This window comes from Anomalospiza imberbis, chromosome 11, assembly GCF_031753505.1.
Source record: "Anomalospiza imberbis isolate Cuckoo-Finch-1a 21T00152 chromosome 11, ASM3175350v1, whole genome shotgun sequence".
NCBI classification, from domain to species: Eukaryota; Metazoa; Chordata; class Aves; order Passeriformes; family Viduidae; genus Anomalospiza; species Anomalospiza imberbis.
Genome location: NC_089691.1, coordinates 4481034 through 4508656, shown reverse-complemented (window position 1 = coordinate 4508656; position 27623 = coordinate 4481034). Strand labels below are relative to the sequence as shown.

The window sequence follows — 27623 nt, the reverse complement described above, 5'->3', positions numbered from 1 at the left end:
CGCCGGCCCGCCATGCCGGAAGTGCGGAGCGAGCGGCGCAGCCGGTAAGGGGGAGCGGGGATGGAGCGGCGGGGATGGAGCGGCGGGTCCTGCCGGCCTCGCCGCCGGCACTGCCCCCGGCACCGCCCCAGCCCCGGGCACCGCCACCGGCACCGCCCCGGCCGGGTCACAGCACCAGCAGCGTCCCCGCAGTGCCCATGCACCGCCGCGCTCGGTGTGTCCGGGCCTCAGCCGGCTCCCCGGGGCTGCAGTCACGCGTAGTCGAGGCGGGGCTGCCCCGTGCCGGGCGGCCGGGGCCGTGTCGCTGTGCGGGGCCGATGTCCATGTCCGTGTTCGGGGCCGATGCTGGTGCCGGTGCCGTGCTGGTGCTCTGTCGGTCCCGGCTCGCTGAGCGGGGCCGCTCCCGGTGCCGGTGCTGTGTAGATCCTCTGCCGGTGCCGTGTCGCTGTGCGGGTCCCGGTGCCGTGTGGCTCTGCGGGGCTGGTCCCCTGTCGGTGCTCGGGGCCGGGCCCGGTGCCGTGCAGGTTCCCTCTCAGTGCCGTGTCGCTGTGCAGGGCCGGTCCCTGTACCGGTCCCGGTGCTGCGTCGCTGTGCTGTTCCCGTGTCCATGCCCGGGCCCGGTGCCGTGTTGGTCCCCTGTCAGTCCGTGTCGCTGTGCGGGGCCGGTGCTGGTCCCGTGTCCATGTACGGGGACAGAGCCATGGACGTGTTCGGGGCTGGTCCCGGTGCCGTTCCCGTGTCCGTGTCCGGTGCCGTTCTTGTGTCGGTCCCGGTGCTGTGTGGCTGTGCCGTTCCCATTCCCGTGCCGGTGCCGCGTGGCTGTGTCATTCCCATGTCCGTGTTCGGTCCCGTTCCCGTGTCATGGCGCCGGTGCGGTTCCCGTGGTGCCGTTCCCGTGTCACAGTCCTGGTGCGGTTCCTGTGTCACGGCGCCGGTGCGGTTCCCGTGGGGCCGTTCCCGTGTCACGGTCCCGGTGCCATTCCCGTGTCACGGTCCCGGTGCGGTTCCCATGGTGCCGTTCCCGTGTCACGGTCCTGGTGCGGTTCTCGTGGTGCCGTTCCCGTGGTGCTGTTCCCATGTCACGGTGCCGGTGTGGTTCCCGTGGTGCCGTTCCCGTGTCACGGTGCCGGTGCCATTCCCGTAGTGCCATTCCCGTGTCACGGTGCCGGTTCCGTTCCCGTGTCACGGTCCTGGTGCGGTTCCCGTGGTGCTGTTCCCGTGTCACGGTGCCGGTGCGGTTCCCGTGGTGCCGTTCCCGCGTCACGGTGCCGGTGCCATTCCCGTGTCACGGTCCTGGTGCGGTTCCCGTGGTGCCGTTCCCATGTCACGGTGCCGGTGCGGTTCCCGTGGTGCCGTTCCCGTGTCACGGTGCCGGTGCGGTTCCCGTGTCACGGTGCCGGTGCGGTTCCTGTGGTGCCGTTCCCATGTCACGGTGCCGGTGCGGTTCCCATGGTGCCGTTCCCGTGTCACGGCGCCGGTGCGGTTCCCGTGGTGCCGTTCCCGTGTCACGGTGCCGGTGCGGTTCCCGTGGTGCCGTTCCCATGTCACGGTGCCGGTGCGGTTCCCGTGTCACGGTGCCGGTGCGGTTCCCGTGGTGCTGTTCCCGTGTCACGGTGCCGGTGCGGTTCCCGTGGTGCCGTTCCCGCGTCACGGTGCCGGTGCCATTCCCGTGTCACGGTCCTGGTGCGGTTCCCGTGGTGCCGTTCCCATGTCACGGTGCCGGTGCGGTTCCCGTGGTGCCGTTCCCGTGTCACGGTGCCGGTGCGGTTCCCGTGTCACGGTGCCGGTGCCGTTCCCGTGGTGCTGTTCCCATGTCACGGTGCCGGTGCGGTTCCCGTGGTGCCGTTCCCGTGTCACGGTGCCGGTGCGGTTCCCGTGGTGCCGTTCCCGTGTCACGGTGCCGGTGCGGTTCCCCTGGTGCCATTCCCGTGTCACGGTGCCGGTGCGGTTCCCGTGGTGCTGTTCCCGTGTCACGGTGCCGGTGCCGTTCCCGTGTCACGGTGACGGTGCCGTTCTCATGTCACGGTGCCGGTGCGGTTCCCGTGGTGCCGTTCCCATGTCACGGTGCCGGTGCGGTTCCCGTGGTGCCGTTCCCGTGTCACGGTGCCGGTGCGGTTCCCGTGGTGCCGTTCCCGTGTCACGGTGCCCAGCCAAGCGGTGCGCGTGTTTCCGCAGGGCTCCGCTGCCGCCGGGCCATGGCCGCAGCCCGTGGGTCTCCGTGCCGCGCCGGGCTCTCCCCGCTGCAGTTCGCTCCCTTCAGCAGCGCGCTGGACGCGGGCTTCTGGCACGAGCTGACCCAGAGGAAACTCAACCAGTACCGGCTGGACGAGACGCCCAAGGTCATCAAGGGCTACTACTACAACGGTGAGCGCGACCTGCCGTGCCTGGCTAGCGCAGCGCTCTCCTGGCGCTCCTCTGAGCCTCTGGCGTGTTTCAGGTGTTTGCTGAAACAGAATGGCTGGGAAATTTGTGTGTTTCACTGTAATTTACATCAGCAAAAAAGGGAAATAACTTGAATATTTTGGTTTAAAAGGAGCTTTGTTGCTGCTTTTTTTGTCCAGGTGATCCTTTGGGTTTGCCAGCTCGATTGACACTGGAGTTCAGTGCTTTTGATATGTAAGTACAGGCTGTGGTTTGCCTTCATTTGTGTGTGGAGACATTTTCCTGGCATAAAATTGATATGTTAGTTAGAGAACCTCTACGTGAGAATAAACAACTCTGCGTGAGAATAAACAACTCTGTGTGAGAATAAACAAATAACCTTTTTACCAACGGCTCTTGTTGTTACAGTCACCATCATGTTGAGACCAATTTTCAATGATCTTGCTGAGGTTTTGCCGTGTATTAGTACATTTTAAGGTCAGAAAAGGCAATTTTCACGAATAAATCAATAAATTAATTTATTTTATAACAGTGGAGAGACTGCTTTGAGGCACAAAAAAATTAACTCCTTCTGGATGAATTTAAAATATTCTGAATTCTCAGATTCACTCACTTTCTACATGTATGTTTATATGAAATACCTTTTTTTTCCCATTTCCTCAGCTTTTTGCATTAGGAAGGTTTTTTTAGTCATTCGACTCCTTCCCTTATAGCTTAATTAGCATTTCAAATAGTTTTTATGGTCCCTGGTTATTACACTGTAATGTCCTCCAAAGTGTTTACCTATTATAACTAGAAAAATACCAGGTTTAGAGAGCAGTGTTAAAGGAGGCAATAAAATCCATCAGATCTATAAATTACGGAAATACTGTAGGATTTTAACCTATTATATCTCAAAAATAAAATACTGATTGCAACAGCAGCTTCTCCAGCTGATGATGCTACAAACTATAGAAGCTGCTCAATCTTTTGTCTGTCTTGGGTTTCCTTTGGGATGTGTTTTAAACATCAAATTTTAACTAACTCTTTATGTGACTACAAAACTGGCATCTAAGTTCAGCCTAAATTAGTTTTTCTCAGTGCAAATCCCATTTGTCACAGGTAGCTTCTGTTTGAACGGAATCTAAAAGCTTCAATCCCTGATTTAGTGTCACTCTGCTTGGAGAGAACACAGATGCCAGATGTGTTTTTGAATCCAGATGTGTGTTTGCACATCTGGTTATTATTCAGTCAATCCATGTTCATAAGGATTAATTAATTTGTTTAATTAATGTTAATTTTGTTGCTGTGCCTCATCATTTGATTGAAGTTAACACCATAAGCTAGATGCTGCTGCTGCTGCTGCTGATGACTGTGTTAATTCTCAGAGTTTTCCTTGTTTTTTCCAGGAATGCTTCAATACCAGCACGTTGCTGTCCTGCTTTTGGAACGCTGTATAACACCAACACTTTTGAGACTTTCAAATCCTGTGATAAGAAAGCACTTCTGGATAAGGAAGCAAAAGAGGTGAGACTAAAATCAAATCACAGAGTGTTTCCAAATCCCTTCTACCCCGTGAAGTGCTTTACACTCTGCCCCAAATTTGGAGATACTCCAGTCCTTAGCAGCCTCAGGATTTAGCTTATTCTGGAAGGAAGAGTTTGGTGTTTGCTTTGTTCTCTACAAAAGAGTAGAACCTAATTTAATTAATGATAACTAATTCTACACGGAGAACTCCATCACATTTTAAGCTCCACAATGCTCTTGGAGCTGCCAGGGACTTCAATTCTGTAGAGCACATATTTAAAATTTGCCTTCATACCCAAAAACCAGCAGTGCCTGGTTTAAACCTCAGTTTATCTGTGTGACAAAGAGATGGGGAAGCTCCACCGCAGCAAGAAGCCTGAGATATTAAAGCAAGAAAAAGATGGTTGAGAGGGGCTGGTCTGCCTGCACTGTCACCAGTGTATTTAATGTCATGGCCTGGGGAGAGGTGAAGATCAAATTTAAGATGTTTATTTTGACCTGTCCTTTATTCCTTTAATTAATTGCCTTGAGTAACAAAGTTTTCATGCATATCTTCACTCCAGACTAGGAATTTTTTGCATTCCTGTGGCCTTGTCATCTGATCTTTAAAATCCTTTTAACACAGATAATTGTATGAATTAATTCCAATTTAAAAAATGCCAAAGAATGTTTATCTCCAGACTTTATAGGTAGCTGGAAGAATTACAGATTTTTGCAGCTGTTCTCATGTTCTCTGGTGTTTCTTTGCCCTTTTTCTTTCTTCTTGTCCCCACAATCCATGGCAGATCTGGGAATCAGTCAAATCTGGAGCTGCTCTGGAGAACCCAATGCTCTTGAACAGGTTCCTGCTGCTGACATTTGCAGTGAGTACAGAAAATTTATGTCTCACACTTGTAGTGGAAGTGGTTTCTTTTTAGGAGTATTCATATATTTTGTATTCATAATAATGCTGCATTAATATATTTTTATATTATTTTCTACAAATGTATAAGATTACCTGGTAGCCTTACAGATATCAGTAAAAGTAGAGCAGCTGTTTCATGTTGAAGAAAGTGAAAACTTTACTAAATGCTCCAGCTAACAAAGCCTGAAGGATCGTACACATATTGTCTCTATAAATCTTAAATAAAAACATATACAGAGAATGAAGTCTTTTAGTGTTTTTATTATTTTTTTTAAATCATTGTGATGTAAAGACCCCTGTGGTTTCCATGGTAAAAATCATAAACCATTAATTTTAATTAGTGTTATATAATTTATTTTGATATATCTCCTTATTACCTAATTTTATTTTTTTTTCCCCTAGGATTTAAAAAAGTATCATTTCTATTACTGGTTTTGCTACCCTGCTCTCTGCTTCCCTGATGGAATTCAGATAACTCAGAAACCTGTCTGCCTTGGGGACAGGTTCTCACTAAATCAGGTATTCAGAATCCTAAAGATTGTGAATTCTGCAATACTGAGAACTTCTGTGAGCTTTAAAACTCAGTATTTTTTGTCACCACATCCTGATTTAATTGTAGACTCTAATTTCTTTTTAAAACTTTACTTTTTTTTTATTTCCATGTTGGTTTGTTGGTTACCTTTTGTTCCATGATTGTTTAAATTATCTCAGTTTAGGTGCAGGTATGGCAAACAAATCCTGAAGAGGTGATTATGCTAAGCTATATATTTTATATTTATTTTTGAGATATATACATATGTTAGGCTGTATATAAAAATGAAAATTAATATGTAGTTATGTACACAGCTTTGCTTTTGAATCTCATTTAAAAGAAACCTTTAGAAAGAGGCATCCCCTGAGTGAGCCAACTCATTAAAATTACAAAATTCTTAATAAAATGTATGTTTAGACAAGAAAAAGAACTTATTTTTTAAGAAAAATACTAACCACATTTTAGTTTCTTTCATATTATAGTGCAAAATTGTTAAAGCTGTTGGTTCAGTCGTGTTTGCACTTTCAGATTCAAGCCCTGCAGAAAGCCTATGATGACCTCTGCCAGGAGGAGGGCGTGACAGCCCTGCCTTATTTTTTAATTAAGTATCATGATAATTCTGTCATCATATCCCTGCTGAAAAAGTGGGATGGCTTCTTTCAAGACCAAGGAGGAAAGGTAATCAGAATTTTATATAATTTCATATAATTAAGTGTTTAACCTGTGAATGGTTTGGAGGTCTAATACTGAGCTGAGCACAGTGGTTGTGTCTTAAGGGTGGCTGTAAAGTGATTTTTATGCTGTTTTCCCTTTGATTTGTTCTCTTGCTGGCCTGTGCCCTGTCACTTTCTGATCATCCCAAAATCAGTGCAGAATTTTGGGTTGGGAGCAAGGCTTCAGTTGCTGGGCTTCCCTCCTAATTGTGTTTTTAAAGCACCAAAGGTGCATTTGCTGCAGTGAACATCCAGTGTCCCTGAAGAGGCCAAACTGAATAAATCTCAAAGCTGTGGCAAAAGCTTGAGTAAAACCTAGTGTGACCATGGATTAAATACTTATAAATATGCAAAATGTGTCTGTAGGCCTGCTCTGTCCAGAAGTTTTATTTAAAAATGCCAAATAACCTTTGCATGACTGTGGATAGATGAGTTCTCATGTAGAACAATTTGATTTGCAGGTGACAGTTGGAGTTTATGATCCTTGTAATTTATCCCAGTATCCAGGATGGCCACTGAGAAACTTCCTGATCCTGGCAGCCCACAAATGGTACCTATTTTATTCTTTCCCACAAAGATTATTTATTGGTTGATAATAAATGAGATATTTTTCTCCATGGTATTTCAATTGTATTTTCCCTTGACATTATCCCCTTGGAGTGATTCTGATTTTGTGCATTACTGTGTTTTTTACTTCTGTCAGTCACAAATTCCTATTAATCCTAATCCTGACATGGATGCATGCACCTGGCAATGCCAGCTTCACACCCTGCCAGTACCCTCCAGCAGTGTCAAATCTTGTTTTAAATACTCTGTGAGTTTAAATAATTAATTAGTGTCAAGTAATAGCAGACTTACATTTTTAAAATCAGATATTCTTAGGTTTTCTTTTTGTACCGCTTTAGGTTTTTTGCTGGGGAGAAGATGGGAAGAGAAGACACAATTTTACACTCTGGGTTTTGAAAAAAGGATTTAAATTATCAAATGAATTTGGGTTTCTGTAACAAAACTGTAATTAGGTTGCACTTCTGTAGTTTTGAGTGTGACATTTACACAGCCTTGGGGTTCAGAGGGGTTTAGGCACTAAAATTCTCATTTTCTGTTTGGGTATTTGAATCATAAGAAGGAAAAATGATATATATTGAGAACTCAGAGGAGCTTGGTGCCACAGCCAGGTCCCAGCGTGTCACCTGATGTGTGCTCTGGTGCTTTTCTGCTTTTTATTCCTCTAAATCTGCAGTTTGTCCAGTGCTGGATAAATGCAAGGACAGGCTGACAGTGGCATTGCTTTGGAGCTGTGTCACACCAAACCAGTCATTTTCTTACACTTCAGGAATTATTTCTCTCTCTGTTCCTGATAAAGACAACAATGTTCAGTAGCAAGACAAAAAGCCACATTCAGAACCTGCAAAAGACTAAACCTGTGTGAAATGGTGTTAAAACAAGTCCCTTTTCTATTAAAGAAGTTGCAAGTCTGTCTCTATTTCTCTTTTATTTTAATGGCAGGGGCAGTGCTCTGCAGAGGGTTGAAGTGCTCTGCTTCAGAGACAGGACCATGCAAGGGGTGAGAGACATCACACACAGCATCATCTTTGAAATCAAACTGCCAGAGGCACCCCTGGGCCCAGGTAATCCATTAAAAACATTTTTCCCCCTTTTTTTCCCCTTCCTAATCACTGCTGACATGGTAAAATAAATTACTACTACAAAATAGTTACATATGCTAAGTTATTTCAAATGGATTTTAAATTGTTTGAATTTCTGTTAAATGTCTCTAAAGGAAATGGCTCCTTTTTCAACAAAGAAAGAAGAGGAATATTCTCTCTTAATTTTTTCCTCCTGTAATTGTGTTTCTAATGGAAAACTAAGAAATGTCCTGGTGGCATAGAAAATACAATAAAACAGCAGTTTGTGTCATTTTTTCTTGTTGAATTTGTATACAGTCCCTCAGGTAGGAAAAAAAGTAATAGTGAATTTATGGGGTGCAAAATTTCTGGAGAATTTCTAAAATGATAAAAACCTGCCCCAGAGTGGAACTGTTCCTTTAATCCCATGGTGACACACCCAGGTGCATTTTAAAGCAGTAGACTTGAAATGTTAAAACATAATCTCAGATTGAATTTCTAGGTACAGGACGGTATCACAAAATTTCTCTACCTCAGGCAAAAAGTTCTGAAATGCTTCAGATGTCATTGTTGCAAATTATTTAATTATATATAATTAAGATACATAATTCTCCACGGGATTTGCAGATGAGTCTAGGGACCATGAAATGACGACTGAAATTGGCAAAATTGACTGAATAATGAATTTTCTGAGCTTGACATTGAAGATCTGATGGGAAATGATGCCAGCTCTGTGCTAGGTTTGAAGCTGAACAGGCAAAAGCAGCACAGGGGACACCTGAGAGCAAAGAAATTCTCCGGGAACTTTCAGCTGTTGTAAACAGCACAATTTGTATAGCAGGTTATAAAGTGCAGGTTATTTATTGGCAGGTTTAAAATAAGGTTTTTTTCCAACAGGGTCAAGTCCGAAAAAATTTCTTTTTTTCTGTCCTGTGGTATTAAGGTTTTCATTCTTTCTTTCATTTTTCTTGCCTTTTTTGTTGTTTTGTTTTGTTTTGGTTTGGTTTTTTGTGTGTGTGTGTATTTTAAATATTTCAAACAGATTGTCCAAAAGCTGTTGGATGGGAGAAAAACCAAAAGGGAGGCATGGGGCCAAGGATGGTGAATCTCAGTGAATGCATGGATCCAAAAAGGTTTGGTTTTCATCTTTTAAATTCCCACAGTTTTCCTTACTTGGGTTTAAGCCATAGCAAGTTGAAATGTGAAACAGGTAAGAATATGCAGTAAAACATCCACTGGATATTGTTTGGCCTTTCCTTTTGGAGGTAAGGACCTTCACAGAGCAGTGCACTGCCTGCAGCAGAAATCTTGGCAATTCTGGACTCTAGCTGAGAATTCTGAATGCGTTTATTTAAAGCTGAGTGAAATGAAGGTCAGAGTGTTGCAGGCCTGTGGAATTTCACTGAATTCTATAACCTGCAGGGTGCTAATGAAAATAGGCATGGGGGAAAGTTCATCCTTTGGGATTTGTCAGAGTGGGACAGGAAGGAGCTCAGGAAATGTAACTTTAATAATTTTATCATTCTCATTCTGTACATGATGTTTGGGCAATAGATTGGAAAGAATGGGGTTACAGAGTGTTTGCATGTGTCCTTGCCTTGGAAAAACCTCTTGGTCTGATGGTTCAGGTTCACATTTTGCCCATCAAGCAAAGCCATTTTTGTCAAGCATTTGTGGAAATTCTCAGGGTCTTCACAGACAGTCAATGAAGTTCATCTCAGGGTTCTTAATTCTTTAGGTTTCTTGACCTTGTTTACTTGTGTAAATTATCTAAGTGCTTCCCAAAGAGATGTTGGTAAAATGCCAGCCTTGACAATTGCCATTTAAATCCTTGTTGGACCAATAATTTTCTGGATGCTGAAAAGATTTTATTTATGACGTGGGAGGGAATGAAACTTGCAGGAATCTGAGAGCTGTGGTGGTCTGGCTTGGTGAGAGTTTTAACACCCTGTGTTTGATGGATATAAAAATCTGCCCCTTGCTTGAACACAGATTTCCTACTTCATTTTCTTTCTCAAACGTCCACAAAGAAGTGCCCACTTGCTTTAGGCACAAATGGAGTTATTTCATGTTAAGGGCAGGTGTAACTGGATACAGGAAACCAGTTTTAGTCTAAAAAGGAAACAAAAATTTAAGTTATCTGTCTTAGCACTCAGCTTAACAGGAATCTTGCCTAAGATACCATTTTAATTTTCATACTTGCATTAATTTTATTACTAAAATTTTAGTTTTGGATTGTTACTTTTTCAGAAGCCCTTGTCTGTTTTTCATATTACTTATGTGTTATACTGCTGAATTCTTTCTCTCTTTAAAAAAAAACCTTTGAAATTAACTCATTCAGCTGAAATAATCAGTAATTCCTTTGCTGGAGAAGCTCAGGAGGGTTCAGAAGTTGTTGCTATTTATTCCATGGCACAGGTTGGCAGAATCATCTGTGGATCTGAATTTGAAGTTGATGTGCTGGAGGTTGGTGCCTACTCTGGATTTGGAGAAGATTGTGGCTGCCAAGTGTCTGCTGCTGGGAGCTGGCACCCTGGGCTGTAGTGTTGCAAGGACCTTGATGGTAAATCCTTAATCTCATCAATAATCTCCTGTTTCTCATAAATTCTGTGTTTCTTTATTTTTTTTTTGTCCAGCTGCCATGACACATCAGAGACAAATTGCATTCTCTGCATCAGAATACACAGAATGCACATCAGTTATATTATAAATTACAGGGAAGAGGTGAGATCTGTGCCTAAGGGAAATAAATAACACAAGTTCTGCTGACATGAGATAGCAAGGGAACCTTGGCAGAATATTTTGAATTTATATTAAAAAAAGAAATCCTGGAACAAATTAACAAGCTATAAAGACCAAATTCACAGTGAAGCACTTGAAATAACTGTGCTGGTAATTCCTTTCAGGGATCTTCACCCCTTTCCACAGAATTCAGCAGGATTTGAGGGATTTCTGTTAAATGCTATATTTGGACCAACCAAATTTTCTGTTCCCTTATTTCAGTCACCTGGAATAATTGCAAAAGCTTTTGTAGCTTAAAAAAGTGGACAAAACTCAACGTTGAGTGTGTGGCATTCCTCAAAGAGATTTCCCAAGGTTTTTGTAATTATCTTTATTAATTTTTGTTCTCCTTTAGGGCTGGGGGGTGAGGAAAATCACTTTTGTGGACAATGCAAAGATCTCCTACTCCAACCCCGTGCGGCAGCCGCTCTACGAGTTCGAGGATTGCCTGAGTGGGGGCAAGCCCAAGGCTCTGGCAGCAGCAGACAGGCTGCAGAAAATCTTCCCAGGAGTGGTGAGATCTTTATTTCCATGTTGTTGTCACTGGGGGGGGGAAAGTGACTTTAAATTGCTATTCCAAGTTTTAGTGGTTAAACGTTAAAAACACAACGCGGGTGTTCTGAAATATTTCAGCTGGTTACTGAAATATTTCACTTCAAATTTCTGTTCCTGGAAACTTTATTGAGGTAAATATCTGTAGCAATGAAATATAATTAAGTCATTTTGTAGCTTATTGATAGTGAAGTGAAATTTTTTCCTGTCTAGGGTGTCCTAAGGAGCTTTGAGTGATGCCAGGTCAGACGTATTAATTGTCTACTCTTGGAGCAGGTCTTGAGGGAAGTAATAAATGTAGAATAAATGTGGTTTTAAGATTTCCTATTATGTTTTAGATCCCAAATTTGCAATCTTTTTTAAATTTTTTTTCTACGTTAGAAGATATAGCTTAGTTTTTAACTGCCAGCAAAGAGAACAACATACAGTGTCCTTTTTAAAATGTCATTGTAATATTTTCTGAGATGGTAACTGAATATTTTGGATAATTTGGAGGCATTTTAAAACTTTTCTTAGATTCCTGAGATTTTGGGACTCAGTGGAATGAGCAAGATCTTTCTTTGGGGATATATATGGACATTTACTCCTCTGTAAAATAATGCCAATGTGCCCTTTGAGCTCTTTTTGCCATTGCTGGGCTTCCAAAGTGCACCTCAGTCACTTTGGCTTGTGACTGCTGTCTTAGTTTTGAGGGACAGTTATTCAGATAAAATTGTTGGAGCTGCCAGACTTGACTATATTCCTACAGCTATAATGCCTGGATTGAGCTTTTTTTTTGAATTCTGGTAGGATTTTAGTATTTACAAACCACATTGACCATTTTGTGGTGCAGTTAATTCCAGCTTAATTTATTAAACAAAAAATTTCCCTCCTGAGTTGCCAGCAGTGTCAGTAGAGCTGATCTAATCAATCAGCACTTGTGCAGCACAGGCTTCTTGAGTTATCCATGAATACTTTGCTCAGGCACAGCCTTTTGCAGGAGATAATGACGCTGAAATTAAAGCCTGCCCCAGTAATTTCCTGCTGTCTGTGGTGATGGTACAGAGGGGAAAAAAAGGTGGATCCTTTGGTATGGTTAATGCAGCTGTTACCCACAGTCATTTCTCCAAGCTGCTAAATGGGCCTGCTTCTTTTTATCCTCGGGGGTATTTATATATTTATGTATTTATATATGTTTATAACTTATGTATTTATTTATGTTATTTACGCATGTTCACCCTTCTGGTCATTTGACTCACCTGGATTTATGAGTTGTGCTGGTAATTAATTGGTCTGTGCAAAGGCACATTCCACCAACCTTCCTTTCCTCTCTTCCCATGGAATTTTATGCTTGGTTCATCCAGTTTTTACATTTTGGTTTTTAATTTTTCCTGCAGTGCCAAGCAGGGAGGCTTTGGCAAGGCTTGTTCTTCTGTAACATAAATGAGGGATCCATCCTTCTAGCAGATGGCTGGCAGCTTGTGCTGACACATTTCCAAAGGAGTGAATGAATTGTTTGCATTGTACATGCATTGTGTAGATGCTTATTTGGCTCAATATTTGCTCTCAGTATGTCCTGCCCAAGTAAGGGCCTGGAAGAGGGAGATGTTTCTGCCACAGGAACAAACTCCTCCAGCTCTGCAGTGACAAGTCTCAGAAGTGCTTTTTGCTGTCTCAGGTTCCCACATGGCTGGGGAATTACAGGGAAACTATCTGAGGCTGTTGTTCTTCTCAGGAATTGAAAATAAAGAGCAGCATGTGTGATGCTGCACATGGCTGTGACTGAGGCAGGATTCAGCAGCAGAAATGCAAACTGCAGCCTGTTAAAATTGGGTGGGAAGGGGCTGGAAAGAGAATCAGGACACAAGTTTTAATCACAGATCATAATTGTGTAAATGTGGCTGCTTGGCTTGGGGGTGATGTTTGTAACCCCTGGGATCAGGAGCAGTTCCACTCTGTTCTTGTAGTGATTTGCTAGGCCTGCTAAGACTTTGAGTGTGTTCTGCATAAATACAGACTGAGAAACTGCAGCACTGTGTTTTGGTGCACAGCACTGCCACACAGAGAGGTGGAAGGAGCAGAGCTGCCATCCTGACTAAGGGATATGGAATTTGTGCTCTGATTTGTGTTGAATTTTACACCTGTTCAATCCCAAGGTTCTCTTCTGAACTGATGATTTTGTGTCTGCCTCCCTCCAGAGCTCTGAAGGTTATAACATGAGCATCCCCATGCCAGGCCACCCAGTGAATTTTACACCTGTTCAATCCCAAGGTTCTCTTCTGAACTGGTGATTTTGTGTCTGCCTCCCTCCAGAGCTCTGAAGGCTATAACATGAGCATCCCCATGCCAGGCCACCCAGTGAACTTTTCGGAGGTGACGATGGCCCAGGCTCGGAAGGACGTGGCCCAGCTGGAGGAGCTCATCGACGGCCATGACGTCGTGTTCCTGCTGATGGACACTCGGGAGAGCCGCTGGCTGCCCGCTGTCATTGCAGCCAGCAAGAGGAAGGTGTGGCACCATTCCAGTCATTTCCTTGCCTTTCGATCTCCCTTTATCCTAAATCCATTTCTGGCCCTGAACAATGCTTCTGTTTCTTTATAGCACAAATGAACTTCCCTTTCCAGTGGAGAGATCAGTGTCCCTTTAGTGAGGGCTTCACTGAATTGCAAACTTTACACTAAGCTGTAAGTGTAACTTGATAGCTTAATCCTCCTGGCCTTTCTGCAGCTTGCACCTGTGGTCTTTCTTTCTATTTTAGCTGTTTAAAAACAGCACAGAAATGACAAAAAGAGCAAGTTTGCAAAGCTTGTTGTCTCCTTAACAGAAATCTTCAGAGGAAGATTCCATTCTCCAGAGGACTGACTCTCTGTGTTTGTTAAAAAATAAAATAAATAACATTAACCCTTCACCCAGCCCAGGCAGAGTGTTCCTGGCATTGTGTTTGTGCTACTCATGGACACAAAATTCCAGCTACCTACTGAGTAGCAGTTTGTTGGGAGCAGGAGTTTGAGGCAGAAATCAAGTGAATAAAGCAATTTCTGAGTTTTCTGTTCTCCATCAGAGCTGCCAATATGAGCATCTCGAAGTTCACTTTTTGAATCTCTTCAGAGTTTGAAAACAATTCAAATCAGCCAACTCCCAATTATTATGTGATTTGGCTGATTTTAATTATTTATTATTGTTATCACAGAATATTCACATTGTTAGGGTACCATATAGCACTTTTTCTCTTCAACTCAACCCAAACTCTACTTTCAAATGGGTTAACAGTTGTTCAAAAATTCCATTTCAAAATTTGAATCTGGGAAATGCCAGGGCCAGCCTACTCTTCCACATGGTATGATGGTTGGGAATTTCCAGCAATATGTGGATTTTTATGTGCATATTTTATATGAATCCTGTCTGGTTCAATCAGGATAAAGTAGTTTTATGATCTCCAAAACTCCTCACCCATGTTTTCTTAGCCAGCAGTACCCCTCTACATTTTTCTTGCAGCATTCATATAATTTTAAGGATAAATTTTGAAACTTTTTTGTGTTGGAGTTCTCTGTCACTGAAAAAAACCACAGGGAAATCTCGAGGTGTCCAAAGAAATGCTCAGTATTTTATGTTGATGACCACTCAATGAGAGCTCTGCTTCAGATGTGATTTTGTGTGGCACCTGCAGATCTCAAGTACTGCACAGTTTGGTCCCAAAGGTCTCAAAAAGAAAACAAAGAAGATGGTGAGAGGTGATTTGTGTACAATGCACACCACCAGGTCTGTGGGTAGCAGTAGGGGTTGTTCTCCCCATTTCACCATTCAAGTGCCTTGATGATCTTTGCCATTCCTGCAGTCCTTGCCCAAAACAAGCACCACCTCAGACAAACCAACCCCTCAAGTGCTAAATCCTCATGTCAGATGTGAAATCTCTGTTCCTGCTGAGCACTGGAACTTGTTAAAATTTGCTTCTTTTTTATTTTTGTTAATCCATGTCAAAACATACTTTTCCATTGTCTCTTTATCAAAAGCAGATGATTTTTTTTTTTAATTAAGGCGCAATTAGTTGGAATGAAATAGTTACCTGCCTGTAAAGTGAGAAGAAAGGAACAGGTGATTGCAGTGGGGATTGTCTAACAATATTAGTAATTTCTGCTAATACCAGCTCTTACTCATATTTTGGAAGTGGAACACCATATTCAGATTTTAGGTAGATGCAGTGAGAAGATGCAGTTTTTTAGTTGCTTTAGCCCTGGACAGATTCAACAGCAGGGTTCCACTTCAGGACTGAGGAAAAATAAACTACTCCAAGGCTGAAAGAATATGCAGAAATAATTGGAAATACTGAGAACGATGATGAGTCTCAAAGCTTGCTAATTAAGATGACTAATTCTTGAGAGAGCTTCCCTCAGAGTTCTTCTTTTAGATAATTCCTGGCTGGAAGAATGAAAAACAAGGAGGTGCTACACCAGAATTTCTATCAACAGGAGCTGCAGATGAAGCAGTGCATCTTCCTTTATATTTGACTGGCTGCAGCCATCACTGTGTTGATATTTGTGCTCCAGATTCCTCTGTGCACTTGCCACAAAGTGGAGAGAAAGGGGAAATGAGGACAGAGGAATTGTGCAGCACAGCTGCTCCTGCTCCCCATGTGACTAAGCAGATGCAGATGAAGCCCATAAGTGATCATTAATTGCTTTCCTTACTGAGCAGAAATTGCTTTGGATAACAGATGGCATTTCATTGCTTGAAGCTGCTGCTGCTTTTTTGTCACAAGTTTGTGTAACAGCTAGAGGGAGTCATTCATTCAGAGCAGATTGCCCTGAAAGGCTCAGGGGAGGACAAGGCTTTGTGACTTTCTGAAACAGACTTTTATTTTGGTTTTGGTTTTTTCTGAGGGCTTGACATGTGGAATTCTGCACCTTTCAGAAACTCTGTTGTTTATGGCTAAGGTGGTAAATACGCAGTTAATGGGTTGCTCATCCATCTACAGCATGTGTTTTTTTTGGCGTTTCTAGTGAATAAAAACCTCAAGGCTGCTTTTTTTCACTTAAAATCTGTTGTTCTCTCTTTATTGTTCACAGTTGGTCATCAATGCTGCCTTGGGATTTGACACTTTTGTTGTTATGAGACACGGCCTAAAGAAACCAAAACAGCAAGAATCTGGTGATTCACATTTCAGCAACACCTCTGCTTCTTCTGATCTGCTGGGATCCTCTCTTTTCTCAAATATCCCTGGCTACAAACTGGGCTGCTACTTCTGCAATGATGTTGTGGCACCAGGGGATGTGAGTAGAACCTTATGCAAATGGTGATTATATCTCTCTTTTGTTGCAACTTGAATTTTTACTTGGTTTTAATGGTGTTTCATAAAGGGATCTGCACTGTGTTGATGCACATGTGGTAAAGAAATAGCTGGTTTTTATCTGGAAGATCAGAGATATGATTTGCACAGCACTAGAGGTGTCTTGTACAGGGCAGCTGGTTCCTTTGGAGTTGTTCTGCCTTCCCTTCAGAGCTGTCTGTGTTTGTAGTCCACCAGGGATCGGACACTGGACCAGCAGTGCACGGTCAGTCGGCCTGGACTGGCCATGGTGGCTGGAGCCCTGGCAGTGGAGCTAATGGTTTCTGTCCTGCAGCATCCAGAAGGGTGAGCCATTGCTGCTGTTCTCTGAGAAATCAGACCAATTTAATAGAATCTTTAGTGAGGAGGAGGAATTACATCTCAAGAAGGACAATTCAGTGAGGGGGGATGTTGTCTGTAAATTCAAATTAATGCAATGTGCAGTCTTTGAGGGAACTGCTTCATCAAGTCCTAAGTTTTTCTTCTGTCTCTGAATTTAACCTCAGAAAAGTATTAAGAATCATTCAAAAGAAGAAAATGTTGCTGTTGGTAACCTTGGATACCTTTTCCTTTGATGAGGAGCTGTTGTAACGTGTGGCAGGCACGTGAAGGGCTTCGAGATAAGCCCTGTGTTGCAAATCTTATTTAAAACTCTGTGTGTGATACAGAAATTACTCTGAAATTCTGCACCTTGAACGTGAGGCTTGTTTTCTCTCATGAAAACCTGGGGGAGAAGAAGTGACGTAGGAGTTGAAGATGAGTCTCAGACTGATTTATATGTATTTATCATGCTGAGTCTTGGTTCCTACGAAACAGACTTTCCACATAGATCCCTTGACTCATTCTAAGCTGTAGCAAAATATCTGGAAACTGACTGGAAATTCTGAGTGTGTTGACTTGCTCTAATTTTCCCTGTTGTGTTTTTGGCAGTGGTTATGCTGTGGCCAGCAGCAGTGATGACAGAATGAATGAACCACCCACTTCCCTTGGGCTTGTTCCTCACCAGGTAAATAATTGGTGATAAAACCTTCTGTTGAAGAGCTGGCAACTGATCATCACAGATGTTGTCTCTTTAAAAAAATGCTGATTCCATTCCCCAGAGGACTGACTCTTCATGTTCATTAAAAAGAAATAGAAACAATTAATAATATATCATATTATTAATATATATTGTATTATTATAATTATAAAATTATATATTGTTGTATATTATACATGTATAATATAATATATTGTAGATAACATATAATATCTATTATTGTATAATATATAATGTATTATTATATATTAATGTTAATTGTATATTAAATTAAATAGTTACTATATAAATATTATATTAATTATTAATAAATAATAAAAATAATATTAACCCATTACACAGCCCAGGCGGGGTGTGTGCTACTCATGGACACAAAATTCCTGCTGCCTCCTGAGCAGCAGTTTGTTGGGAGTAGGAATTTGGAGCAGAAAATAAGTGAATACAGCAGTTTCTGAGTTTTCTGTTCTCCATCAGAGCTGCCAGTATGAGCATCTCGAAGTTCATTTTTTGAATCTCTTCAGAGTTTGAAAACAATTCAAATCAGCCAACTCCCAATTATTGTGTGATTTGGCTGATTTTAATTATTTATTTTTGTTACCACAAAATCTTCATGTTGTTTTGGTACCGTACAGCACTTTTTTCTCTTCAACTCAACCCAAACTCTACTTTCAAATGTGTTAACAGTTGTTCAAAAATTCAGTTTTAAAATTTCAAAATTGAGGTATTATTATTTGTATTGCAGAGTTAGTTAAGTTCTGTTCCTGGTAACATCTCTTCATTGTAATAAGCAGATTAAAAAGGATGATCTGTGCTCCCAGGAATTCACAACTGAAGTGATCAAACCCTGCTGCAAAGTGCTTTCAGAGCTCCCTCTGTTAGCAGAAATAGTGGTCTGGAGTTTTAAAATTGCCTATCAGTAATATCATATTAACATCATTATTGAGGAATGCACAACAGTTAAGAGTTCAGACTCTAGGTTATAGAAATGGGGGAAAAAACTGTGTTTAAGCTACCACACCATGACTTTTTATTTTTTGTGGAACTTTGCACTCTGAAAAGGCCAACTGCAGGTGGTGCTGTGCCTCTTTTTCTGGTGAAATAATGCTGCATTTAGGCAGTTGTGCCATTATTTGTACAGGAAGAAAGCTTAGTATAAATTCACTACGAGTATTACTGGGAATGGCTGTTAGAACATGATGTTCTTTTTATGGAATGTACATGTCCAGTTCATGTTGAATCTTGGAAATGGTTAAAATAGTCATGTGATTTTTGTCTCTTTATTCTTCTAGATCCGAGGATTTTTATCCAGATTTGATAATGTTCTTCCAGTCAGCCTGGCATTTGATAAGTGCACAGCCTGTTCAGCCAAGGTAAGGCTGAGTTTGTGCTTTCTATCATTTTTATATTTCTATTTTATATTTCTATCATTTTTATATTTCTAGGTCAGTTTTGGGGAACTTCTTAACACTTTCTCTGACTTCCTTAGGGCTTGGAATCTGTTCCCACTTCAGCTAAAAGTTCTTTTTCCCTCATAGCCTTCTTTTTTTAGCTGTTTTCCAAGTTTCTTTGGCATCACCTCTTAGTATGATGCTCTTTTTATCTCCACATAAATGCTGCCATCAGCTGAAGAATCCAAGCAGAGATTGACCAAGACATTTCTAAAAAGTTATCACAAAAATACTGTCATTAGCTTTCAGCTTTGTAGAAAGAAATGAGATTGGTATCATTTAAGAAATCCTTTCTGATGTCTGAAATTGAATAAATATCCCTTTAGCCTTCTGCTGCTTAATGTCTTTCCAAATAGGCAAAATTGTCAAAATTTCTGGTTTGTGATGCAAAACAGACAAATAACAAACAACTGAGGGGAAAAATTGCTTCTTACCATTTCTTTATTGAGCAGAATGTTGATTTTGCTGCTGGTGCTGCCAGTCCTGAGTCACCTCAGAGTTCCCAGCTGTTTCTTGGCTCTCTGGGGCAGCTCTTGCATTGTTTCTCTCTCCTGTGGCCTTCAAAAGTTCCCTCTGGCAAGTTTTTTCTGGCCATGGAGTGCCAGAAAAGTTCCAGAAGTTTTCCCTGGGATTTCTCAGCAGGGAGATTCAGAGGGTTTTTGCCTCATGGTTTGGAGTGCCATGAATTTATTTCACCCCCCTGTACCTTGAGGAAGTGCTTGCAGGAAGTTCTTTCTGTTCCTTTCACTGCCCTCTCCTCCTTTCAAAGAGCCGTCAAACAATAATGGGGCACTGGCATCTTTTGGAGAACTTGCACAATATCTTCTTCTCCAGTGATCCTTTTTTTCCCTCTGGGCTATCTGGGTACATCTGACAAGTTTTGAAGGATTCCCAATGTGCATTTTCTCTTCAAAAGTTGAAGCACTAAAGTTGAGTGTTTCTAAAAATAACAGCAGTTGGATCTACACTGCTGAAGAGCTGAAAGTTCAGCAGTAGCTGAAACCTTGATGGTGGAGAATTTAAACTGTTAGAAGAAGTTTTTTTCTTTCTCTTTTCCTCTTATTTTCTCCTTATCTCCAATTCAGGAAACACTGCCATGTAAAACCAATAAAAATGTACATCCACGCAGATAAATTCAATGCAGGGATCAATTTTTCCTTAGCAAATCATTTCCTCTTGGAGGTCATTTTAAGAGAGCCCCGTTTTACATAAACAGACTTGATGATTTAATAAAAACTGCCTTGGATTTTAGCAGCTGTGCTATTCCCAGAGAGATCACTTTTCATGTGGTTTGGGGATTGAATTTCTTGTGTGCTGAAAAGGTTGCTCCATTGGCTCACGGATTTCCTTACAGTAGAAACACAGCCTTTGTTTACTTTGCTAACTTTATTTATTAGCATAAGAATATGTCACCCTGCATTATGGGGAAATCTGATGCTGATGCTTTGAAATGACAAATCCAATTATAATTTTATTGTAGTCTCTATGTTGGTTTGTTGTGTGAGGGTTTGTTTTTTAGTAAGGTAATTTAGTATTTCATCCTGCTCCATGTCAGAATTGCTGGAGGTTCAGACTTTCAGCACAGATAGAATTGAATTTGCTGGCATTGTGTTCATTGTGTTTTTCTTTTGTCAGCATTCTCATTCTGGATATCTTGTCACTCTGTAACTCTTAAAGCACAAAACTAATGAATTAGGAATTTTAGAAGAATTCCAGTACATCCTGAAGCCATCCAGCCCAGCTAGAGGACTCAGGAGAAACTGCTAATGATCTGCATGTTTGGAGATTTGAGTCCTTTTCATTTTGTCTCAGTCATTTCTTCATTCCTCTGCTTTTGAAGCTGCAGAGGCCAGACATGCAAGCAGCTAACTCTTCCTTACCCAGAATTGTCCTGCCCAGGCCACGTGCCAGAGAAGCTTCCTGCAGGCAGTTGTTCAGGAATTTTGGGATGGTCGCAGCAGGAAACCAATCTATTTTTTATTCTGGGCCAATTTTTCCTTGTATGATTCCCCCTCTGTCTTATTCAGGTCCTGCAGAAGCTGTGCTGGAATGTCAAATATCCCTGTCAGAGCTCAGGGCACCGAGAGAGCAGCGAGAGCTCTTCTGGTGCCAAACTTGTCCTGGCACCAGCAAGGGAGACTCCTGAGTTCTTTAGATGGATATTTGCTGGAAATACCTTTGTCTGACCCAGAGATGGGACAACTGAGAGGCATTTTGAGAACCTTTATTCCATTTTAGTCTCATTTGAAGGGTGAGACAATACAGATGTTATAATTCACGCTATCACGATCAGAAGCTGACAATTCCCTAATTACAAAACACTATAAGCATTTCTTGGCCTATCAGCTTTTTACACCATACTGTAGATGCATTAAAGCCAATCATCTAAAACTCCTCATAAATCTTACTACAATGTATCTTCCATAGTTCTATTTCTCTAAAGTATCTAATCCTATTTACAAAGCCATCCTTTGAACCTTTTTTTCTAGCTCTATTTCTCTCTCAACAATATCTGTGCTATTCCATGGCATTTCTAAATCAGCATTTCTTAACTCAAAGTTTACATACAAATACATACTGTGTAAACCTTCTATCAAGCCCTAAAAACTCTCTACAAATCCATTTCCCACAGATACTCATTTGTAACAACTACTTTACTTAAAGGAGAGAATGTTAGTTATTACTGACTGGGCTAATTAACCTGTTTACCCTGTTGGGAGCAAAATGAGGCTGTTTGTTCTTTATGTTATAGTGAGAAGTCTTGCAATTCCTTGGGAAACAAATCTGACTGATCCTTGCAGAAAACTGGTTAAAGCCTTAAAGCATGAATGTTAAAATATGGATGTATTTTAATGCAAAACTGCCAGTGTTCCTATTTTAATGAGGGCAATGAACAATTCCTATTATTGCTTCCCTTCTTGTGCATCATGCAATGAATGAGGAGACCCCACAGATGCAGAGTTTAATGTCACAAAAGATAATTGCCACCAAGCAACCCGGATATAAAGCTGTAGAAACCCTCTCTTTTTACCCATAGCTCACAATTCTTCCAGAGTTAAAATTTAGCACCTGTGTGCTGGAAATCTGACATTTTCTCCTTAAAGAGATTTCTCTTTCCCCTACTACAGTCATTCTCATGTGTAACTACCCCCACTATGAAATGTATAAAAATCAGCACAAGGTTCTCTGCTAATTTTCAAGTTCTTTCCCAACTTTCTCCTCCATTTGCTGGGAACTTGAGCTGCTGAAGTGGCTTTTTACCCGCTGAGTTCACGTTGACTGTTTCTCAGTTTCATTGCGTGTCACGAAGGGGCAGACACTGGGATCAGGGATGGTATTGTTGGCATTATGTTACAATTTCTGTTTTCAGTCAGGATATTCCCTGCCCTTGCAGATGTTTTCCCTTTTTGCCATCTCAGGAATACATGAAACCCTTTTGCTGTGGCATTTACTGAGCGCTGGGGTTGCGTAAGTTATTTATGAGTGTTTCAGTTTGGAAATCTGTCATCAAGGAGCCTCAACAATGCTCTCATTGTTCTCCTCTGCTAACTGCTGTGCCTGCATTTTTATTTGAAATTGTTCTGATCACTTATGGCAGCAACCTGCAGGATTCACTCATTCACTGATGTTTTTCAGTTGAGATAATTCTGATTTTGATTCCAGGCCCTTCAGATTTGCCCTGACTGCACTAAGACATTCCTCTTTGCTTTCTCCCAGTAGCAATGGATGATCTGTCAATGAAATGCCTTTAAATCTTTTTATATTATACATTTCTCAATTCAAGTATTGTGTGGATGTAAAAGTCCTGGGGGAAAAAGCCTTGGTTGCTCCTGCGCTAAACGAATGAAAAAGTCTCTTGCAGATCTTGCAGAAATGATGAAACAAATGGGGAGAAATGTTTGTCCTTCAGGAATGAACATTTTGAAAATTTAAGAGAAGGTTTTAAAAGAGTTGTTTCTGTAGCTGTGCTATGAAGTCAGTGAAACAGAGTTCATATATAATTTTCCTAATTTCCTGAATTTACATATGTGAGCATTTGACAAGTCTCTACAGTGCAGCCTCTGTATTAATATTGGATAGATTTCATTGAGACTTGAAGAATGAATTGTTAATACACCCAGGCACATTCTCAGCATCCTGAGTTAAATGTAGGACTTCTCTTAGAAGTTAATAAAAATTAATTTTCCCGTTGTTACATTTAAATTTCAAACTAGCAGGGTTTAAAGGAAAGAGGAAACCTGCCATTGTTTGAGACAATGGAATAATTCCTGACAGGTTGTATTTCTGTTGTATTTAAATGAAATTTTATGGGTCTTAAAGGGTTTTTTGTTTGGGATTTTTTCCCAGTATTTCTTCTTGCAATTCAATGAAATTCTAACTACAATTAGGACAAAGTAAAGGACTATCCATGAGGAAAAAGACAGCATCACTGCAGTTTTCTGCTACTGACCTGTTCAATATCTACCTCACCCTGGAATATAATTTTTAATTATTTATATTATAGGTAATCTGTGCTGTCTTGTCATCTCTCTGTGAAGCTGTCACACAATTCCTTTTCTGTCAGTTAAAACAAAACTCAACTAAAATATTTTGGCTTGAAATACCTGCCTACAAGAACTGCACAAACCAACTTGGAGAACACTGAACTGGGTTAAAATTCAGGAATATTCAATGTGTGGTGCTGGGGTGATAATGATGATGATGGTGTTCATTCCAGCCCTCATTCTGTAGGATTCCACCTGGAACTCAAAAGATCAGTTGTTTATTTTGCTGGATATAAACAATTTGTAATTGTTCTTTTTTCCTTCCTTAAGATTTTTGCAGCCTAGTGCTTTCTATTCCCTAGTTTATTGGGAAGTCATTCAGTTATTATTAGTTATTCAGTTATTATTATTCCCAAGTTATTCAGTTATTCCAAGGATTCAGTGCATATTCATGGAGACACAATATTTTAAATTATGTAAGTTTTTTCTCATTTTAATTATTGTACTTGTTTTTCACATGTTTTTCTGCATTCTCATTGCAGTCTTTGACAGGTGTCTGTCTACCCTTCTGTCCATTTTTTTCAGCTTAATTAACCATCAGCTTTGCTTTAGAGGAAAGCTGATCTTTGTTTGCAAATATTTTTGAACAGTTTAAGCTAAGTTTGACTTTTTTTCCATTTTTCAACAGTGCTGATATATCTGTCCTTACAGAATTGTGGTTTTTGTTTGTTTGAAATTGGAAGAGGGGAGGGAATTCAATTTTAAGAGATGGTAAAATAGCAGAAATCTATGGAATCCAGTAAATATGGTTTTGAAGAAAATGCTGTTGCTCCTCCAGTGCTGTTTCCATAGGTATTGCAGCACATCCAGATTCTAAGACCCTCTGCTCTGTAGTCCACTTCAGAGGATTTTTCCTCTGAAAAATGTGGATTTGTCAGCTGGAGCTGTGGCTTTGGGGAGCACTGGGCAGCTGCAGATTGTCCCGAGGCAGAGCCACTCTTGGGTGCTCGGTGTGGGACAGATCTGCCTCCTTGTTGAAGTGCTGCTGCAGGGGAGGGCTGCCTGGAATAAATGAATTTCCTGGGCAGTGCCCAGGCACTGCTGGCTGCTGGTGCCTCCAGGCAGCCCTGCAGGGCTGGGCCACTCCTGCCTTTGGCAATGCCACATTTTGTGCAGGCAGCCAGAGCATCACTCAGCATCAGGCAGTTGCTTTGCTGGGAGAACAATCATTTCTTTACATGTTGGGAAGTGCCCTTGCTGCTCTCCCAGCTTTAGGGGTTCTCTGCAGACAGTGGATGCTGCTCCTTCAGAAAACTGGGCATTAGGTGCCTGTCCCTGTGCATGTCTAAGCCAAGATCCAGCCCCAAATTGTCCTTCCCGTGGGATGGGGCTGGGAAGGATCAGGGATTTCTGCCTCCCTGTACAGCAGAGGGTGACTGATGCCAGAAGGAGCTGGAGCCAAGCATGCTGGGACTGCTGATGAGCTCAGCAGCAGCAGTGCTGGACAGGAAGCAGAGTGGGGATAAATGAAGTTGTAAATATGCAAGTTGTAAACATCCATCCTGTGGAAAACGTGGAGTGAGCAGGGAGGGGACTGAAGGGTGTACCCACGTGCTCAGGGAGGTCAGGACACAGGATCTGATGGTGCTGGCTACCAAAAACCCCTTTTGTGCCCCTTTCTCACTCTCTAAAATGAGATGTTGATTTTTCTCTTGGTCCTTTTGTTTCCTTTCCTATCTCTGTACTCTTTGTTTTCAGTCACGGAATGCTTTCAGCTGGTGTGCTGTGCAATGAAGCTTCCTTAGACTGGCTGGAATCTGGGGATGCTGTTACATTTGAAATAAGTTGGGAGAAATATTTAAGAAAGGAAAGAGCAGCTAAAATCAAAATCCTGCAGTTTTATCTGTCAGATATTCTTGTCAGGGAAAATGGCTACTTGATGAAGCACATTGAGATTATTCCAGAAAACAACGCATGCATCTCCCAAGAACTAAATATTGATAAGGCCATGCTTAAACTGGCATTTCTTAAATTTCTGAGAACTCTGCTTTCTTCCTTTGCATTATTCAGAAGAAACTGAAAAATCCCAAGCTAAAAAAATCCCTGTTGAAGCCTTTCAGAGCTCATTCTTCAGTGAGTTAATTCTCCATTTTCTGCCTGTTGCAGTTCAAAATCAGGGTAGGAAATAGCAACAGGCAAAGCTCATTTGTATCACTCCTCTCCTACTCTGAATTAAAACAACAATCTCTTCCTTAAATGATTTTTCAGCACATTGTACTTGGATTAGTTAAGGTTTTACACTGATTTGCTTTCATTTTTAATGCTGATGATGGGAAGGAAAGGAGAGAAGTGTGTGTATACAGAGGGTGATTTCATGATTTGGACACGAGCCCAAAATTATGCCATTTTTGCCTCGTGCTTTCTAAATTTCCAGTGTTTCCAGCATGGCCTTGTTCAGTGCACACCTGGAGCACAGCTTTCTGCAGAGCTTTGTTCTTCAGACTTAATCATGAGTGAATGCACAAGTTTTAGGTAATTGCATTTGAGGTAATTTTTGGAGTATTATCTTTTTTCATGTAATATTATCAGACTTTCCTGTTCCAAACCCATGAACTGAGGCCCTGAAAAATCATTCCATGATCCTCACAAAAGTGCAATTTTATTGCCTTCCTTTTCACAGCTGTATTGCAGCATCACCTTATTAGACTTTTCTTGACAACTTTTTAGGCTCAGATGACAATAAAAATTGAGAACTTTGTGAAAAGGCAAGAGGGAATGAGGATTTTTTTAAGGAAACCAGAATTATGGGTTGTGTGGTGAAATTTTGAATATTTACTCGGTGGCTCAGCTTGTTCTCATTCAGGAGGATTCTTCACGACATAAAACTTTCATTCAATTGCTGTTTTAACAGCAGATACATTGAATTTTGAAGAATGGATCTGGCAAGACTTTTTCACATCTGTCTTATTTTCCAAATGTCTTTTCAGCAGGTGAACAGTAATTTTCTATCCTTGCTGTGATAAGCAGGGAGTTAACAGCATGTAAAAATATATCCAGGCCTGTCCAATTTCTAAACAGAGCCTTGAAAATTGAGATATTTTGTGACTCTGAAATGTTTAGTGAAGTACCTGTCCCCTTTAAGGGAGGGGAGTGTTTAAATCCAGGAACTTGTTTTGGGGGTAAGTTACCAAGAAATCTTATTTAGTGTAAATAATCCAGGAATTTATTTTGGGGGTTAGTTACCCAGAAATCTTTAGTGTAAATAATCCAGCTGGTAGCATTCACTCTGTGATTTATTTTTCCTGGAAAGTAAACAGCACTGGTTCAAGCTCCGCAGATGCAACCTACTTTGAAAAGGGAAAAAAAAAGCAGCCAAACCAAATGTAAATACTGGTAAAAAAGTTTGAAATTGATGTGACAGAAATAAAACAAGAGCCAATTTTGCATCAGTAGTCAGTTTCTTTGGGTTAGGAGCTTGTTTTTTGCGTTTTTGCTTAAGCAGATATTAACTTTTCTGCTATAAAGCAGTCCTGGAGCCAGATTCTCCCTCTGAATGTCTTTGTACCCAGCAATTGAGAGGACTTTGTGCAGAATGCTGTTAAAAAGAATATAACACCAAGGCTGCACATCTGTTTCTCATTTCAAAGCAAGTCTTTTTACTCCAAGCCTGTCTTTTTTTCCTTCTGCCATGAGATTTGGGGTTTTTTTAACTTCAGTAAACAGGCCAGAAGAAAAAGATTGCTCATGAAATGGGTTACTGGGTATCATTTACTCAGAAAGCCTTGGCAGTCCATGGATTTGGTCCTGTTGGGATGGTGTGCATCCACAGCTTGATTTGTTCTATTAAAATGCCATTGTGTTAAAAAAAACCATAACAGTTCTGGAGCTCTGGCTCTGTGAAGTGGAGGCTGAAATCAAGGTTGTGGCATCAGCCTGAGAGATTTGCATGTCAGGAGAGGGTGGTGTGGAAATGTGGGTTCTCCTGGCAGTGTTTGTAGCAGCCATGAAATCCAGAAGGAATCGGTGATTTCCAGCTCTCCTAAGCTCTGAAAAGTGACCTGCAGGTGAGGAAAAGATAAGAGTTCCTTACTAAATCCTTCCTGCTCCAGCTTGCCAGGCTGGGTGCAAGAATTATGTATTTCTGGTTCTTTGCTGTGCTTTTATTTTTTTCCTGCCTGGAAAATGAATTGCTGCATAGCAACACATCACTGAAGGGACTGGGTTTATTCCCTGAAAAAGTTCAGGTGGGATTTTGTACATCTGTGGTCAGACAGTAACTGGTTTGAGATCAAGAATCATGAAAATTGTAGCATCTCTCCAGTATTTTGCTCCTGTAGAGCTGTTCCCTGGGAGGA

General features: G+C 41.6%; 1 protein-coding gene across 3 annotated transcripts in view; it reads left to right on the top strand.

Moving 5' to 3' along the window:
- The window catches only part of ATG7 (autophagy related 7), a 75437-nt gene continuing 47814 nt past the window's right edge, over window positions 1-27623 (top strand). For 2 of the 3 annotated variants that reach the window (XM_068201510.1, XM_068201508.1), the window contains exons 1-17: window positions 1-44; window positions 2176-2364; window positions 2562-2616; window positions 3771-3888; window positions 4674-4751; window positions 5195-5311; window positions 5853-6002; window positions 6499-6587; window positions 7544-7665; window positions 8705-8795; window positions 10081-10225; window positions 10799-10957; window positions 13288-13482; window positions 16038-16241; window positions 16488-16603; window positions 17228-17303; window positions 18626-18706. In XM_068201510.1, the coding sequence (XP_068057611.1) occupies window positions 2196-2364; window positions 2562-2616; window positions 3771-3888; window positions 4674-4751; window positions 5195-5311; window positions 5853-6002; window positions 6499-6587; window positions 7544-7665; window positions 8705-8795; window positions 10081-10225; window positions 10799-10957; window positions 13288-13482; window positions 16038-16241; window positions 16488-16603; window positions 17228-17303; window positions 18626-18706 (1965 nt within the window). In that variant the 5' untranslated portion in view covers window positions 1-44; window positions 2176-2195. The remainder of the gene's footprint in view (window positions 45-2175; window positions 2365-2561; window positions 2617-3770; window positions 3889-4673; window positions 4752-5194; window positions 5312-5852; window positions 6003-6498; window positions 6588-7543; window positions 7666-8704; window positions 8796-10080; window positions 10226-10798; window positions 10958-13287; window positions 13483-16037; window positions 16242-16487; window positions 16604-17227; window positions 17304-18625; window positions 18707-27623) is intronic. The other variant, XM_068201509.1, reaches the window with a different exon arrangement.